At 44.6% G+C, this 13515-nt stretch overlaps 1 protein-coding gene across 2 annotated transcripts; it reads right to left on the bottom strand.

Annotated features, from left to right (window-relative positions):
- Nucleotides 1-584: 584 nt before the first annotated feature.
- LOC116365842 (zinc finger protein with KRAB and SCAN domains 1) lies at nucleotides 585-12720 on the bottom strand. Of its 2 annotated transcripts, XM_031818235.1 has the most exons (5): nucleotides 12520-12720; nucleotides 4898-5167; nucleotides 4475-4572; nucleotides 4162-4339; nucleotides 585-1725 (listed from the first exon to the last, which is right to left on the bottom strand). In XM_031818235.1, the coding sequence occupies exons 2-5, from the start codon at nucleotides 5073-5075 to the stop codon at nucleotides 1259-1261; spliced, it is 921 nt and encodes a 306-aa protein (XP_031674095.1). In that variant the 5' UTR covers nucleotides 5076-5167; nucleotides 12520-12720; the 3' UTR covers nucleotides 585-1258. The 2 variants fall into 2 exon arrangements, with proteins under 2 accessions (XP_031674095.1, XP_031674096.1); XM_031818236.1 differs by lacking the exon at nucleotides 12520-12720 and having other exon boundaries at nucleotides 4898-5692.
- Between the last annotated feature and the right edge of the window lie 795 nt (nucleotides 12721-13515).

The raw sequence follows: 13515 nt of genomic DNA, 5'->3' as shown, positions 1-13515 counted from the left end.
ATTGAAATGTAACAGCAAACTAATTTAACAGCAAACGTTATTTTTTGTGCACTACTACTAATTATAATAATAATCTCATCATGTAATCATGTAGGTAGCCTACCTGCACTGTATCTGTGAGCTGTTGGCTACAGAGCACGTTTTCTATATAATGAGAAGAGTTGAAAATGCGATAGAACACCTACTGCTTTTTCAAACCAGCCCACTGGGCACAGACGTCAGTTTAACATCTAGTTTCTATTTACATTTCTTTGAGTTGTCAAGTAAAGGGAATTCAACATGAAATCAACACAAAATGTCACCTGTCACTGGATTTAGGTTACCAGTTGGGTGAAACACAAAAACATAAAAATACCTGATTTTTACAAATCCAATCAGTTTTCTACATTGATCTAACACCATCACATGGATTTGTTTTGTTCAAATTACGTGGAAATTACGTTTATTGAACCAGTGGGAGGCTTGTAAATGAAAATGCCCCCAGGAAAGTCAAACGAGAAACTCCTCATTGAGACAATGATAAACAGCAATCCTTGGGAGAGTTGTGGTGGATATTATAAAATAAGAATCTGCTGGAGTCCAAGTCAAACCAAGATTCTTTATTTCTGAGCTCAGAGAGAATAACAGAGTTACACAGCGCAGTGTAGACAGTCTGATTTCCTGAAGCATTGAGTGATGAGCACATATCTTTATAGTTTCCTGTTCCTGGGCGGGACTTTATTCATACAAGGACGCAGGTGTAAATTGGTTTGCAACACAGGATGATACTCCCAAGAACAGGAGCTTATAATAGGACAGTTTCACAAGGTTAGTCACATACTCAGTTATGTGGACACACAAACAATTAACATTTTCCATTACAGAGTCTGAACATTTTCATTTCATTAAATCATCAGTGGGCCAACAATGCAAATGTCAACAATGGAACTAATGCATCACATCCAAATATCACTTGATTATCTGTAGTGCTGGAGGAATGACACACCCAGATAAACACACACAGAGTTTAAAAAAAGGACCGTTTAAAAGAAGGAACCTGATCTTCTTTATATTCAAACTGACAGACTCCATATTCAATTCATGTTTTCTAATAAAAACACACAACTATATGTTTAAGTATACTTTGTACAATTACATTTCATCTGGTAAAAACAGGTAAACACATTCTCAGTCAACAATATAAGACAACGGGACCACTGTGTATGTTCTCTGATGAAGTCAATGTGAAGTGAAATATCAACATACACGCTAGAAGTAATTATTCTCCTGTGTGGATTCTCACATGACGTTTAAGTGACCATGATGAGTAATATGTCTTCCCACAGTCTGAACATTTGTAAGGGTTCTCCTCTGTGTGCAGTCTCATGTGTTCTTTCAGCTTTCCTGAATGGTTAAAACGCTTTCCGCAGTGGGAGCAGTGGAAAGGCTTCTCCCCTGTGTGTATTCGCTCGTGAGCATTCAGGTTTCCTGACTCTCCAAAACTCTTTCCACACTGGGAGCAATGGAAAGGCTTCTCCCCTGTGTGTATTCGTTCGTGAGATTTCATGTTTCCTAACTGGTTAAAACTCTTTCCACACTGGATGCAATGGTGTGGCTTCTCCCCTGTGTGTATTCTCTCATGTCTTCTCATGCTAACGAACTGGTTAAAACTCTTTCCACAGTGGGAGCAGAGGTGTCGTCTTGCTGATTTGGACGTTTCTGGTTTCTCCAAGTTTGGTTTTCCTCCTGCAATAAACAGTGTTCATTTAAAGAGAGACCTGAATGAAATCTCTACATGATAAAAACTGCCTTGCTATGAGGTTTAATCCAAATCAGATCCCTCAATGTCCTGAGGTCAGCTTTCAAACATTTCATCATTCAAAACAATCAAATGATGTTGTAAAGCTACCTGGTAATTACTGATATGTTTACATTACCTATTATTATCTCTGTTTTATAAGTCGGAACACAAACAACTAGAATGTTCTAGATCACTCAAGACAGACATCGCTGGATTCCTATCAAGCAGGTGGTTGTAAATATATAACCTTCATAGTTGTACGATAATGAATGTGACCTACACACGTCCTTAAACCGAAAATAAGTAAAGTCCAAAACTTGGAGACAGGCACATAGCACATCAGTAACATCTCCCCCGTTGTCAATATAGTCGACACAATGGCTTTAAAAAAAAAAATTCTTCACACATATTTAATATTTTGACTACCATTAATGTCACGATAATTTGGGTAGATGTTCCAAAAAATATAAATATTTAAGTGAAAATATTATTTCTCTCAAATTTGGTGCACAAATTTGTTTTCATCCCTGTTAGTGAACATTTCTCCTTTGCCAAGAAAATCTATCCACCTGACAGGTGTGGCATATCAAGAAGAAGAAGAAGATTAAACAGCATTATCATTACTCAGGTGCACCTTGTGCTGGGGACAATAAAAGGCCACTAAATGTGTTTTGTCACACAACACAATGCCTCAGATGTCTCAAGTTTTAAGGGAGTGTGCAATTGGCAATGCAGGAATATCCACTGGAGCTGTTAACAGAGAATTGAATCTTAATTTCTCTACCATAAGCCACCTCAAACGTTGTTTTAGAGAATTTGGTAGTACATCAGACACAACCGCAGACCACGTTGATGATGATGATGAAACTGAGGAGTATTTCTCTCTGCAATAAAGCCCTTTTGTGGGGAAAAACGAATTCTGATTGGAGGTTCTGGGTTATGCCCACCCAATGGATTATTACCCTGCACTCCACCACTGGGAGGTAATACAGATTATTACCCCCCCCCCCCTACGTATAACCAATTGGCTGACTGCAGGAATATCCACTGGAGGTGTTTACTTAGGTGTTCACTGAGGGGTGTACTTACTTTTGTTGCCAGTGGTTTAGACATTAATGGCTGTGTTGAGTTATTTTGAGGGGACAGAAAATTTACACTGTTATACAAGCTGTACACTCACTACTTTACATTGTAGCAAAGTGTCATTTCTTCAGTGTTGTCACATGAAAAGAAATACTCAAATATTTACAAAAATGTGAGGGGTGTACTCACTTTTGTGATATACTGTGTGTATATATATATATAGCACCAGTCAGAAGTTTAGACTCACCTACTCGTTGAAGGGTTTTTATTTTTTACAATTTTCTACATTGTAGAATAATAGTGAAGACATCAAAACTATGAAATAACACAAATGGAATCATGTAGTAACCCAAAAAAAGTGATAAACAAATCAAAAATATATTTTAAATGTGGTATTCTTCTATTCTTCAAAGTAGCCACCCTTTGCCTTGATGACAGCTTTGCACACTCTTGGCATTCTCTCAACCAGCTCCATTAATTATGTAATGGTGGAGACGCAGGGCAGCGTTCATATATGGTCGATTCCGTGAGAAAGTCAGCCTGAACATGTGTAACGGAGGTACGAACGCACCGTAAGTTCACTCCACAGCTTGAAACGTCACAGATGGAGCTGTCCAACTGGTACCTTTTCTATAGCTCCATCGGTTCATTGTCAAGGAGAGTGGTCACATGTGATGAGAAGCAGAGGATCACTAGTTTGAGCACAGTATGGGGACAGTGACAATGGAGGCTAAACTGGCAAACTGGCGTCAGTTACACATGAACAAATAAATACATTTTGTCCATTACAGAGACCGAGGCAAAGTCTCACAAAAAATGCTTTTCATTCAACCATATTTCATGGCTTTTAGAAAATGTTTACGGAGCTTTAAAAAAATATATATATGTATTGGACATTTTTAACAAGTTCTGTAGATCAGATGTTAATGAAGCAATACAGACCACATTGAAGTGTCTTGAATTGTTCTTGCCTGTTCTACAGTCTTGTAAAGACAGGGGGGTTGACTGGGACAGGCAATGTAACATCCATCATGTTTTCTGGAAACGTTTTTGTAAAACAAGCACCTTACATCAGATCCTCTTGAAACTTTCCCTCTAAAGCTGACTTTCATCAAGGTTTTATATGGTCTACTGCTTTCTCTCTTTTCATTGGCAGAATCCTTTTTCAGTGTTATGATATTCATAACATCCATATCCACCAGTCCACCTTCCTGTCAACTAACAGAAGTCTGCTGGTTGTCCTGGTAACAGATACCAGTGGACAGATCTATTGTATTTGTTCCAACTAAACTACTTACTTTGATGTGTCAAATCTGATCCTTTCTTCTCTTCTCCTCCTCTCACAGTTCCACTCAGCCCCGTTGTTTTCCTGCAGTCCACCAGCAGCACAGACAACCTCTTCATACCCAGCAGTAAGGTGCTACCGGGAGAGGCACGACATGAGGACTCCGGGAGAGAGGAAGGGCTAGCGTTGTCCTGGTAACCATAAAGAGGGGACACAGACGCACATCATTATGGATGCTGATGTCACTGTTGTCATAAAGTGCTCTATAGAAACTCAGCCCAGAGCCCGATAGAGAAAGCTGTATGCTAGACCAGACCAAGCTGTACCATCTGGTGTTCTGATCTGGAGAGACTCTTCTCTGCCTCGTCAGCATCAGGATGTTGTTGAGGCTCCCCAGAGGATCCATAATAGTCATGTCTCTCTCCTGTGTGAATGAGAACAGCAACAGAGTCTTACAAAAGGCATGAATATTTCTAACATCATGATTTTATAAAATATTGTGTTAAAAGCCTGTTATATTAGATGAGGTGCACTTTAATGTAGACCACGTGGAGAATTCAATATATCTAATTTAAAAGTCCCAAAAATATATGTACCAATGGCGGATTGCACCTTTAACAATTCCTACAGTACTGAACAACATATTCAAGTGTAGAACGTTAGTAGAAAGCCCCTTAAAACCCCACGGTGGTTCAACAAATGCCTACTTTGTTGCCGTTATTAATTATTGTTTGTAAGACAATACTCACTGGTCTTAATCTGATATTCAGTCTCCTTTTTCACACCCAAAACGTCTTCCTTCTTCTCTTTTATTGAGACAGCCTCCTCTTCCTCTTTTACTCTAAAATGTTCTTCCAATGTTATGGCATCTTCCTCCTTTTTGACAACCTCCTTCACTGTAATATCATCCTCTTCCTCCTTTTTCATTCTGAAAGCTTCTTCCTCTCCGTTCACCAGGGCTTCTATCTCCGTCTTGCTAAGACCTCATGCTCCGGACGATTAGCCTCGTGCAGTATCAACTTAACACATTTGATAATTTAACAAGAAAATTACGTTTAAATTAACTAGTAGAAACGTAAACACATTTTTGTTCTAAACACTAAAGAGTAATATACACAAGATTGGTCTAAAAAGCTTCAATGTTTCGGTTTTATGTTAACTAGCAAGCTACCGCGTGGTTAAATCAGCATGTTGTTGCTGGTGAAGAAGCTGCCCGTCTCGTCCACTGGATTATACGTCACACAAGAAGCATTATCCTGAAAGACGCACATCACCATCTGCTGACTGGAGTGGGTAACGCAGACTGGAGAAAAATCTCCCTTACAATGTTTATTCTGGCAAGCAATGTCATAAGAAGTAATTTAAAAACAACAAGATGTTATGTTTTCTCATACTTCTTACTGCCAATACTTTAATACAGTTCATCCTCTATGGAGTTGACAGACCCTGGTGGAAAGCAGTGACCAGAGCCTCAGTAGTCCACCCACTCTCTGTGGCGACGCCTGTAGCAATATATACAGTTCATCCTCTATGGAGTTAGACAGACCCTGGTGGAAAGCAGTGACCAGAGCCTCAGTAGTCCACCCACTCTCTGTGGCGACGCCTGTAGCAATATATACAGTTCATCCTCTATGGAGTTGACAGACCCTGGTGGAAAGCAGTGACCAGAGCCTCAGTAGTCCACCCACTCTCTGTGGCGACGCCTGTAGCAATATATACAGTTCATCCTCTATGGAGTTAGACAGACCCTGGTGGAAAGCAGTGACCAGAGCCTCAGTAGTCCACCCACTCTCTGTGGCGACGCCTGTAGCAATATATACAGTTCATCCTCTATGGAGTTAGACAGACCCTGGTGGAAAGCAGTGACCAGAGCCTCAGTAGTCCACCCACTCTCTGTGGCGACGCCTGTAGCAATATATACAGTTCATCCTCCATGGAGTTAGACAGACCCTGGTGGAAAGCAGTGACCAGAGCCTCAGTAGTCCACCCACTCTCTGTGGCGACGCCTGTAGCAATATATACAGTTCATCCTCTATGGAGTTAGACAGACCCTGGTGGAAAGCAGTGACCAGAGCCTCAGTAGTCCACCCACTCTCTGTGGCGACGCCTGTAGCAATATATACAGTTCATCCTCTATGGAGTTAGACAGACCCTGGTGGAAAGCAGTGACCAGAGCCTCAGTAGTCCACCCACTCTCTGTGGCGACGCCTGTAGCAATATATACAGTTCATCCTCTATGGAGTTGGACAGACCCTGGTGGAAAGCAGTGACCAGAGCCTCAGTAGTCCACCCACTCTCTGTGGCGACGCCTGTAGCAATATATACAGTTCATCCTCTATGGAGTTGGACAGACCCTGGTGGAAAGCAGTGACCAGAGCCTCAGTAGTCCACCCACTCTCTGTGGCGACGCCTGTAGCAATATATACAGTTCATCCTCTATGGAGTTGGACAGACCCTGGTGGAAAGCAGTGACCAGAGCCTCAGTAGTCCACCCACTCTCTGTGGCGACGCCTGTAGCAATATATACAGTTCATCCTCTATGGAGTTGGACAGACCCTGGTGGAAAGCAGTGACCAGAGCCTCAGTAGTCCACCCACTCTCTGTGGCGACGCCTGTAGCAATATATACAGTTCATCCTCTATGGAGTTGGACAGACCCTGGTGGAAAGCAGTGACCAGAGCCTCAGTAGTCCACCCACTCTCTGTGGCGACGCCTGTAGCAATATATACAGTTCATCCTCTATGGAGTTGGACAGACCCTGGTGGAAAGCAGTGACCAGAGCCTCAGTAGTCCACCCACTCTCTGTGGCGACGCCTGTAGCAATATATACAGTTCATCCTCTATGGAGTTAGACAGACCCTGGTGGAAAGCAGTGACCAGAGCCTCAGTAGTCCACCCACTCTCTGTGGCGACGCCTGTAGCAATATATACAGTTCATCCTCTATGGAGTTAGACAGACCCTGGTGGAAAGCAGTGACCAGAGCCTCAGTAGTCCACCCACTCTCTGTGGCGACGCCTGTAGCAATATATACAGTTCATCCTCTATGGAGTTAGACAGACCCTGGTGGAAAGCAGTGACCAGAGCCTCAGTAGTCCACCCACTCTCTGTGGCGACGCCTGTAGCAATATATACAGTTCATCCTCTATGGAGTTAGACAGACCCTGGTGGAAAGCAGTGACCAGAGCCTCAGTAGTCCACCCACTCTCTGTGGCGACGCCTGTAGCAATATATACAGTTCATCCTCTATGGAGTTAGACAGACCCTGGTGGAAAGCAGTGACCAGAGCCTCAGTAGTCCACCCACTCTCTGTGGCGACGCCTGTAGCAATATATACAGTTCATCCTCTATGGAGTTGACAGACCCTGGTGGAAAGCAGTGACCAGAGCCTCAGTAGTCCACCCACTCTCTGTGGCGACGCCTGTAGCAATATATACAGTTCATCCTCTATGGAGTTGACAGACCCTGGTGGAAAGCAGTGACCAGAGCCTCAGTAGTCCACCCACTCTCTGTGGCGACGCCTGTAGCAATATATACAGTTCATCCTCTATGGAGTTAGACAGACCCTGGTGGAAAGCAGTGACCAGAGCCTCAGTAGTCCACCCACTCTCTGTGGCGACGCCTGTAGCAATATATACAGTTCATCCTCTATGGAGTTAGACAGACCCTGGTGGAAAGCAGTGACCAGAGCCTCAGTAGTCCACCCACTCTCTGTGGCGACGCCTGTAGCAATATATACAGTTCATCCTCTATGGAGTTAGACAGACCCTGGTGGAAAGCAGTGACCAGAGCCTCAGTAGTCCACCCACTCTCTGTGGCGACGCCTGTAGCAATATATACAGTTCATCCTCTATGGAGTTAGACAGACCCTGGTGGAAAGCAGTGACCAGAGCCTCAGTAGTCCACCCACTCTCTGTGGCGACGCCTGTAGCAATATATACAGTTCATCCTCCATGGAGTTAGACAGACCCTGGTGGAAAGCAGTGACCAGAGCCTCAGTAGTCCACCCACTCTCTGTGGCGACGCCTGTAGCAATATATACAGTTCATCCTCTATGGAGTTGACAGACCCTGGTGGAAAGCAGTGACCAGAGCCTCAGTAGTCCACCCACTCTCTGTGGCGACGCCTGTAGCAATATATACAGTTCATCCTCTATGGAGTTAGACAGACCCTGGTGGAAAGCAGTGACCAGAGCCTCAGTAGTCCACCCACTCTCTGTGGCGACGCCTGTAGCAATATATACAGTTCATCCTCTATGGAGTTAGACAGACCCTGGTGGAAAGCAGTGACCAGAGCCTCAGTAGTCCACCCACTCTCTGTGGCGACGCCTGTAGCAATATATACAGTTCATCCTCCATGGAGTTAGACAGACCCTGGTGGAAAGCAGTGACCAGAGCCTCAGTAGTCCACCCACTCTCTGTGGCGACGCCTGTAGCAATATATACAGTTCATCCTCTATGGAGTTAGACAGACCCTGGTGGAAAGCAGTGACCAGAGCCTCAGTAGTCCACCCACTCTTTGTGGCGACGCCTGTAGCAATATATACAGTTCATCCTCTATGGAGTTAGACAGACCCTGGTGGAAAGCAGTGACCAGAGCCTCAGTAGTCCACCCACTCTCTGTGGCGACGCCTGTAGCAATATATACAGTTCATCCTCTATGGAGTTAGACAGACCCTGGTGGAAAGCAGTGACCAGAGCCTCAGTAGTCCACCCACTCTCTGTGGCGACGCCTGTAGCAATATATACAGTTCATCCTCTATGGAGTTAGACAGACCCTGGTGGAAAGCAGTGACCAGAGCCTCAGTAGTCCACCCACTCTCTGTGGCGACGCCTGTAGCAATATATACAGTTCATCCTCTATGGAGTTAGACAGACCCTGGTGGAAAGCAGTGACCAGAGCCTCAGTAGTCCACCCACTCTCTGTGGCGACGCCTGTAGCAATATATACAGTTCATCCTCTATGGAGTTAGACAGACCCTGGTGGAAAGCAGTGACCAGAGCCTCAGTAGTCCACCCACTCTCTGTGGCGACGCCTGTAGCAATATATACAGTTCATCCTCTATGGAGTTAGACAGACCCTGGTGGAAAGCAGTGACCAGAGCCTCAGTAGTCCACCCACTCTTTGTGGCGACGCCTGTAGCACTGGGTGATGAGACTTGGGCTCCTCCTGGGTTGGAGTTACTACACTAATTAAATTGTACTACACCAGCTCCGACGCTCGTCTTATGTGGCTGGGCTTGCATACTATTACAGAGTACAAAAGGGAAGCACAACCGCGAGCTGCCCAGTGACACGAGCCTACCAGACGAGCTAAATCACTTCTATGCTCACTTCGAGGCAAGCAACACGTCGGTTCTCCATAGCATGAGTAACACCTTAAACAGGTCAACATTCAAAAGGCCGTGGGGCCAGACGGATTACCAGGACCATTGAGTAATACCTTAAACAGGTCAACATTCCCAAGGCTGTGGGGCCAGACGGATTACCAGGACCATTGAGTCTGCTGATAAGAATGTGGTGATTGACAGAGTCAAAAGCCTTGGCCAGGTGGATGAAGACTGCTGCACAGTACTGTCTCTTATCGATTGCTGTTATGGCGGTTATGATATCGTTTAGGACCTTGAGTGTACGGCTAAAGGCTATAAGAACTGGTCGTCTAGTGCCTTACGAACAGAGAGTAAAAGGAGCAGGTTTCTGGGTAGAATAGATTCAGGGCATAATGTACAGACAGGGGTATGGTAGGATGTGAGTACAGTGGAGTACAGTGGAGAACTAACCGAAACAGCAGTAGACAAGGCATATTGACATTAGAGAGAGGCATGTTGGGCAGGGCTGGGGGCTCTACAGTGAAATAAGACAATAAGAACTAACCGAAACAGCAGTAGACAAGGCATATTGACATTAGAGAGAGGCATGTTGGGCAGGGCTGGGGGCTCTACAGTGAAATAAGACAATAAGAACTAACCGAAACAGCAGTAGACAAGGCATATTGACATTAGAGAGAGGCATGTAGGGCAGGGCTGGGGGCTCTACAGTGAAATAAGACAATAAGAACTAACCAAAACAGCAGTAGACAAGGCATATTGACATTAGAGAGAGGCATGTAGGGCAGGGCTGGGGGCTCTACAGTGAAATAAGACAATAAGAACTAACCAAAACAGCAGTAGACAAGGCATATTGACATTAGAGAGAGGCATGTAGGGCAGGGCTGGGGGCTCTACAGTGAAATAAGACAATAAGAACTAACCGAAACAGCAGTAGACAAGGCATATTGACATTAGAGAGAGGCATGTTGGGCAGGGCTGGGGGCTCTACAGTGAAATAAGACAATAAGAACTAACCGAAACAGCAGTAGACAAGGCATATTGACATTAGAGAGAGGCATGTAGGGCAGGGCTGGGGGCTCTACAGTGAAATAAGACAATAAGAACTAACCGAAACAGCAGTAGACAAGGCATATTGACATTAGAGAGAGGCATGTAGGGCAGGGCTGGGGGCTCTACAGTGAAATAAGACAATAAGAACTAACCGAAACAGCAGTAGACAAGGCATATTGACATTAGAGAGAGGCATGGAGGGCAGGGCTGGGGGCTCTACAGTGAAATAAGACAATAAGAACTAACCAAAACAGCAGTAGACAAGGCATATTGACATTAGAGAGAGGCATGTTGGGCAGGGCTGGGGGCTCTACAGTGAAATAAGACAATAAGAACTAACCGAAACAGCAGTAGACAAGGCATATTGACATTAGAGAGAGGCATGTAGGGCAGGGCTGGGGGCTCTACAGTGAAATAAGACAATAAGAACTAACCGAAACAGCAGTAGACAAGGCATATTGACATTAGAGAGAGGCATGTAGGGCAGGGCTGGGGGCTCTACAGTGAAATAAGACAATAAGAACTAACCGAAACAGCAGTAGACAAGGCATATTGACATTAGAGAGAGAGAGAGGCATGTTGGGCAGGGCTGGGGGCTCTACAGTGAAATAAGACAATAAGAACTAACCGAAACAGCAGTAGACAAGGCATATTGACATTAGAGAGAGGCATGTTGGGCAGGGCTGGGGGCTCTACAGTGAAATAAGACAATAAGAACTAACCGAAACAGCAGTAGACAAGGCATATTGACATTAGAGAGAGGCATGTAGGGCAGGGCTGGGGGCTCTACAGTGAAATAGGACAATAAGAACTAACCGAAACAGCAGTAGACAAGGCATATTGACATTAGAGAGAGGCATGTAGGGCAGGGCTGGGGTCTCTACAGTGAAATAAGACAATAAGAACTAACCGAAACAGCAGTAGACAAAGCATATTTACATTAGAGAGAGGCATAAAGCAATCAAAGCGGGTAAATGGTGATGAATGGGCAGAGGGGGTCACTTAGGTACACACAGGACCTGAGTTCGAGGCCGGGGCCGACAGATAAACTAAATGAGGTACAGTCTTAATGAACAATCCAGCAGGCATCAGCTGTGTAGCCGAGTGATCATAGGGTCCGATGAGCAGCAATAGGTGAGTCAGGGAGCCGTTCGGTAGTCGCTACTACGCTAGGCAAGCGGGAGACACGGCGTTCAGAAAGCTAGCGGGCCGGGGCTAGCAGATGGGTCTTCGGCGATATCGCAACGGAAAAGCCTATTGAAACCACATCGGGCGATTACGTCGGCAGAACAGTCGTGAATGACCGGCGGGGCTCCGTGTTGACAATAAAGGGTCCAGGCCAATTGGAAAAAGAGGTAGTGTAGCCCAAGAATTAGCTGTTATTACTTCGTCGGCTAGCCGGGAGATGCGCCTAGCTCAAGGCTAACTGGTGCAGGCTTCGGGACAGAGGCGTTAGCCACAATAGCCACTCGGTTGCAGCAAGCTAGCAGCAATGATCTGGTGTAATGGTCCAGATCATGCGGCAGGAATCTTGGTGATGTGGTAGAGAAAAGCAGTCCGATATCCTCTGGGTTGATATCGCGCTGTGCAGACTGGCAGGAAGCTGGTGTCTGAGCTAAAGGTGAAGACCGCTAGCAGTGGCTAACAATGACTAGTAGCTAGTTAGCTGGCTAGCGTCTGATGGAGGTTCCAGTTATAAGGTATATTTAAAAAATGATTTAAAAAATGATGAACCAACTCCTTTTCCATATTTCTATAAGAGCCCCCGTGACCCAATTCACATCGGACTAAGCAAACCCCAGCATGAGCTGTGGTTGCGGATAGTTAAATATCCACTCTACATAACGAAAAGTGAGCTGTGGTTGCGGATAGTTAAATATCTACATAACGAAAAGTGAGCTGTGGTTGCGGATAGTTAAATATCCACTCTACATAACGAAAAGTGAGCTGTGGTTGAGGATAGTTAAATATCTACATAACGAAAAGTCACTTACGTTCCAAATAACGGGGGATGGACCAGGAAATGTAGGAGACTTGTTCTCAACCATACAGGAAACGTGGGAGCTTTTGCTCTACACGTGAAATGTTATGAACTCTGAAATATTGATCACTCAAGAAGAAGTGAGTCCTCGGTGACAGCCTAACAGACAGCAGCTGGAAAGGTCGCAAATCTAGTACGACAACACTGACCTAGAGAGAGATGGACCTTTCAGACCACGTGACCACACCACAAGAGTATATTCAGGAAAATTATAACTTTGTAATCTGAACATTTTCCGTGGTGCCCCGACTTCCTAGTTAGTTAAATTTACATGATTTGTTTAATCACGTAATAATAACTACAGAGAATTGATTTGATAAAATAACAGTCTTCCCCTTTAATGATACTAAAGACAAGACAATATAGTTATTGTACAGTCGTGGCCAGAAGTTTTGAGAATGACACAAATATTAGTTTTCAAAGTCTGCTGCCTCAGTTTGTATGATGGCAATTTGAATATACTCCAGAAAGTTATGAAGAGTGATCAGATGAATTGCAATTAATTGCAAAGTCCCTCTTTGCCATTCAAATGAACTGAATCCCCCAAAAACTTTTCCACTGCATTTCAGCCCTGCCATAAAAGGACCAGCTGACATCATGTCAGTGATTCTCTCGTTAACACAGGTGTGAGTGTTGACGAGGACAAGGCTGGCAATCACTCGGTCATGCTGATTGAGTTCGAATAACAGACTGGAAGCTTCAAAAGGAGGGTGGTGCTTGGAATCATTGTTCTTCCTCTGTCCAACCATGGTTACCTGCAAGGAAACACGTGCCGTCATCATTGCTTTGCAGGCAAGGATATTGCGGCCAGTAAGATTGCACCTAAATCAACCTTTTATCGGATCTTCAAGAACTTCAAGGAGAGCAGTTCAATTGTTGTGAAGAAGGCTTCAGGGTGCCCAAGAAAGTCCAGCAAGCACCAGGACCGTCTCCTAAAGTTGATTCAGCT

The sequence above is a fragment of the Oncorhynchus kisutch genome, unplaced genomic scaffold (assembly GCF_002021735.2).
Source record: "Oncorhynchus kisutch isolate 150728-3 unplaced genomic scaffold, Okis_V2 scaffold1301, whole genome shotgun sequence".
Classification (NCBI taxonomy): domain Eukaryota; kingdom Metazoa; phylum Chordata; class Actinopteri; order Salmoniformes; family Salmonidae; genus Oncorhynchus; species Oncorhynchus kisutch.
Note: the sequence above shows the minus strand (reverse complement) of the source record. Positions and strands in the feature narration are given on the sequence as shown.

Coding starts and splice junctions, on each gene's coding strand:
- LOC116365842 (XM_031818235.1), bottom strand. CDS start 5,075: ATGAAAAAGGAGGAAGAGGATGATATTACAGTGAAGGAGGTTGTCAAA. Junction 4,573..4,897: donor TGAATATCAGATTAAGACCA/GTGAGTATTGTC, acceptor TCATTCACACAG/GAGAGAGACATGACTATTAT. Junction 1,726..4,161: donor ATCAGATTTGACACATCAAA/GTAAGTAGTTTA, acceptor TGTTTATTGCAG/GAGGAAAACCAAACTTGGAG.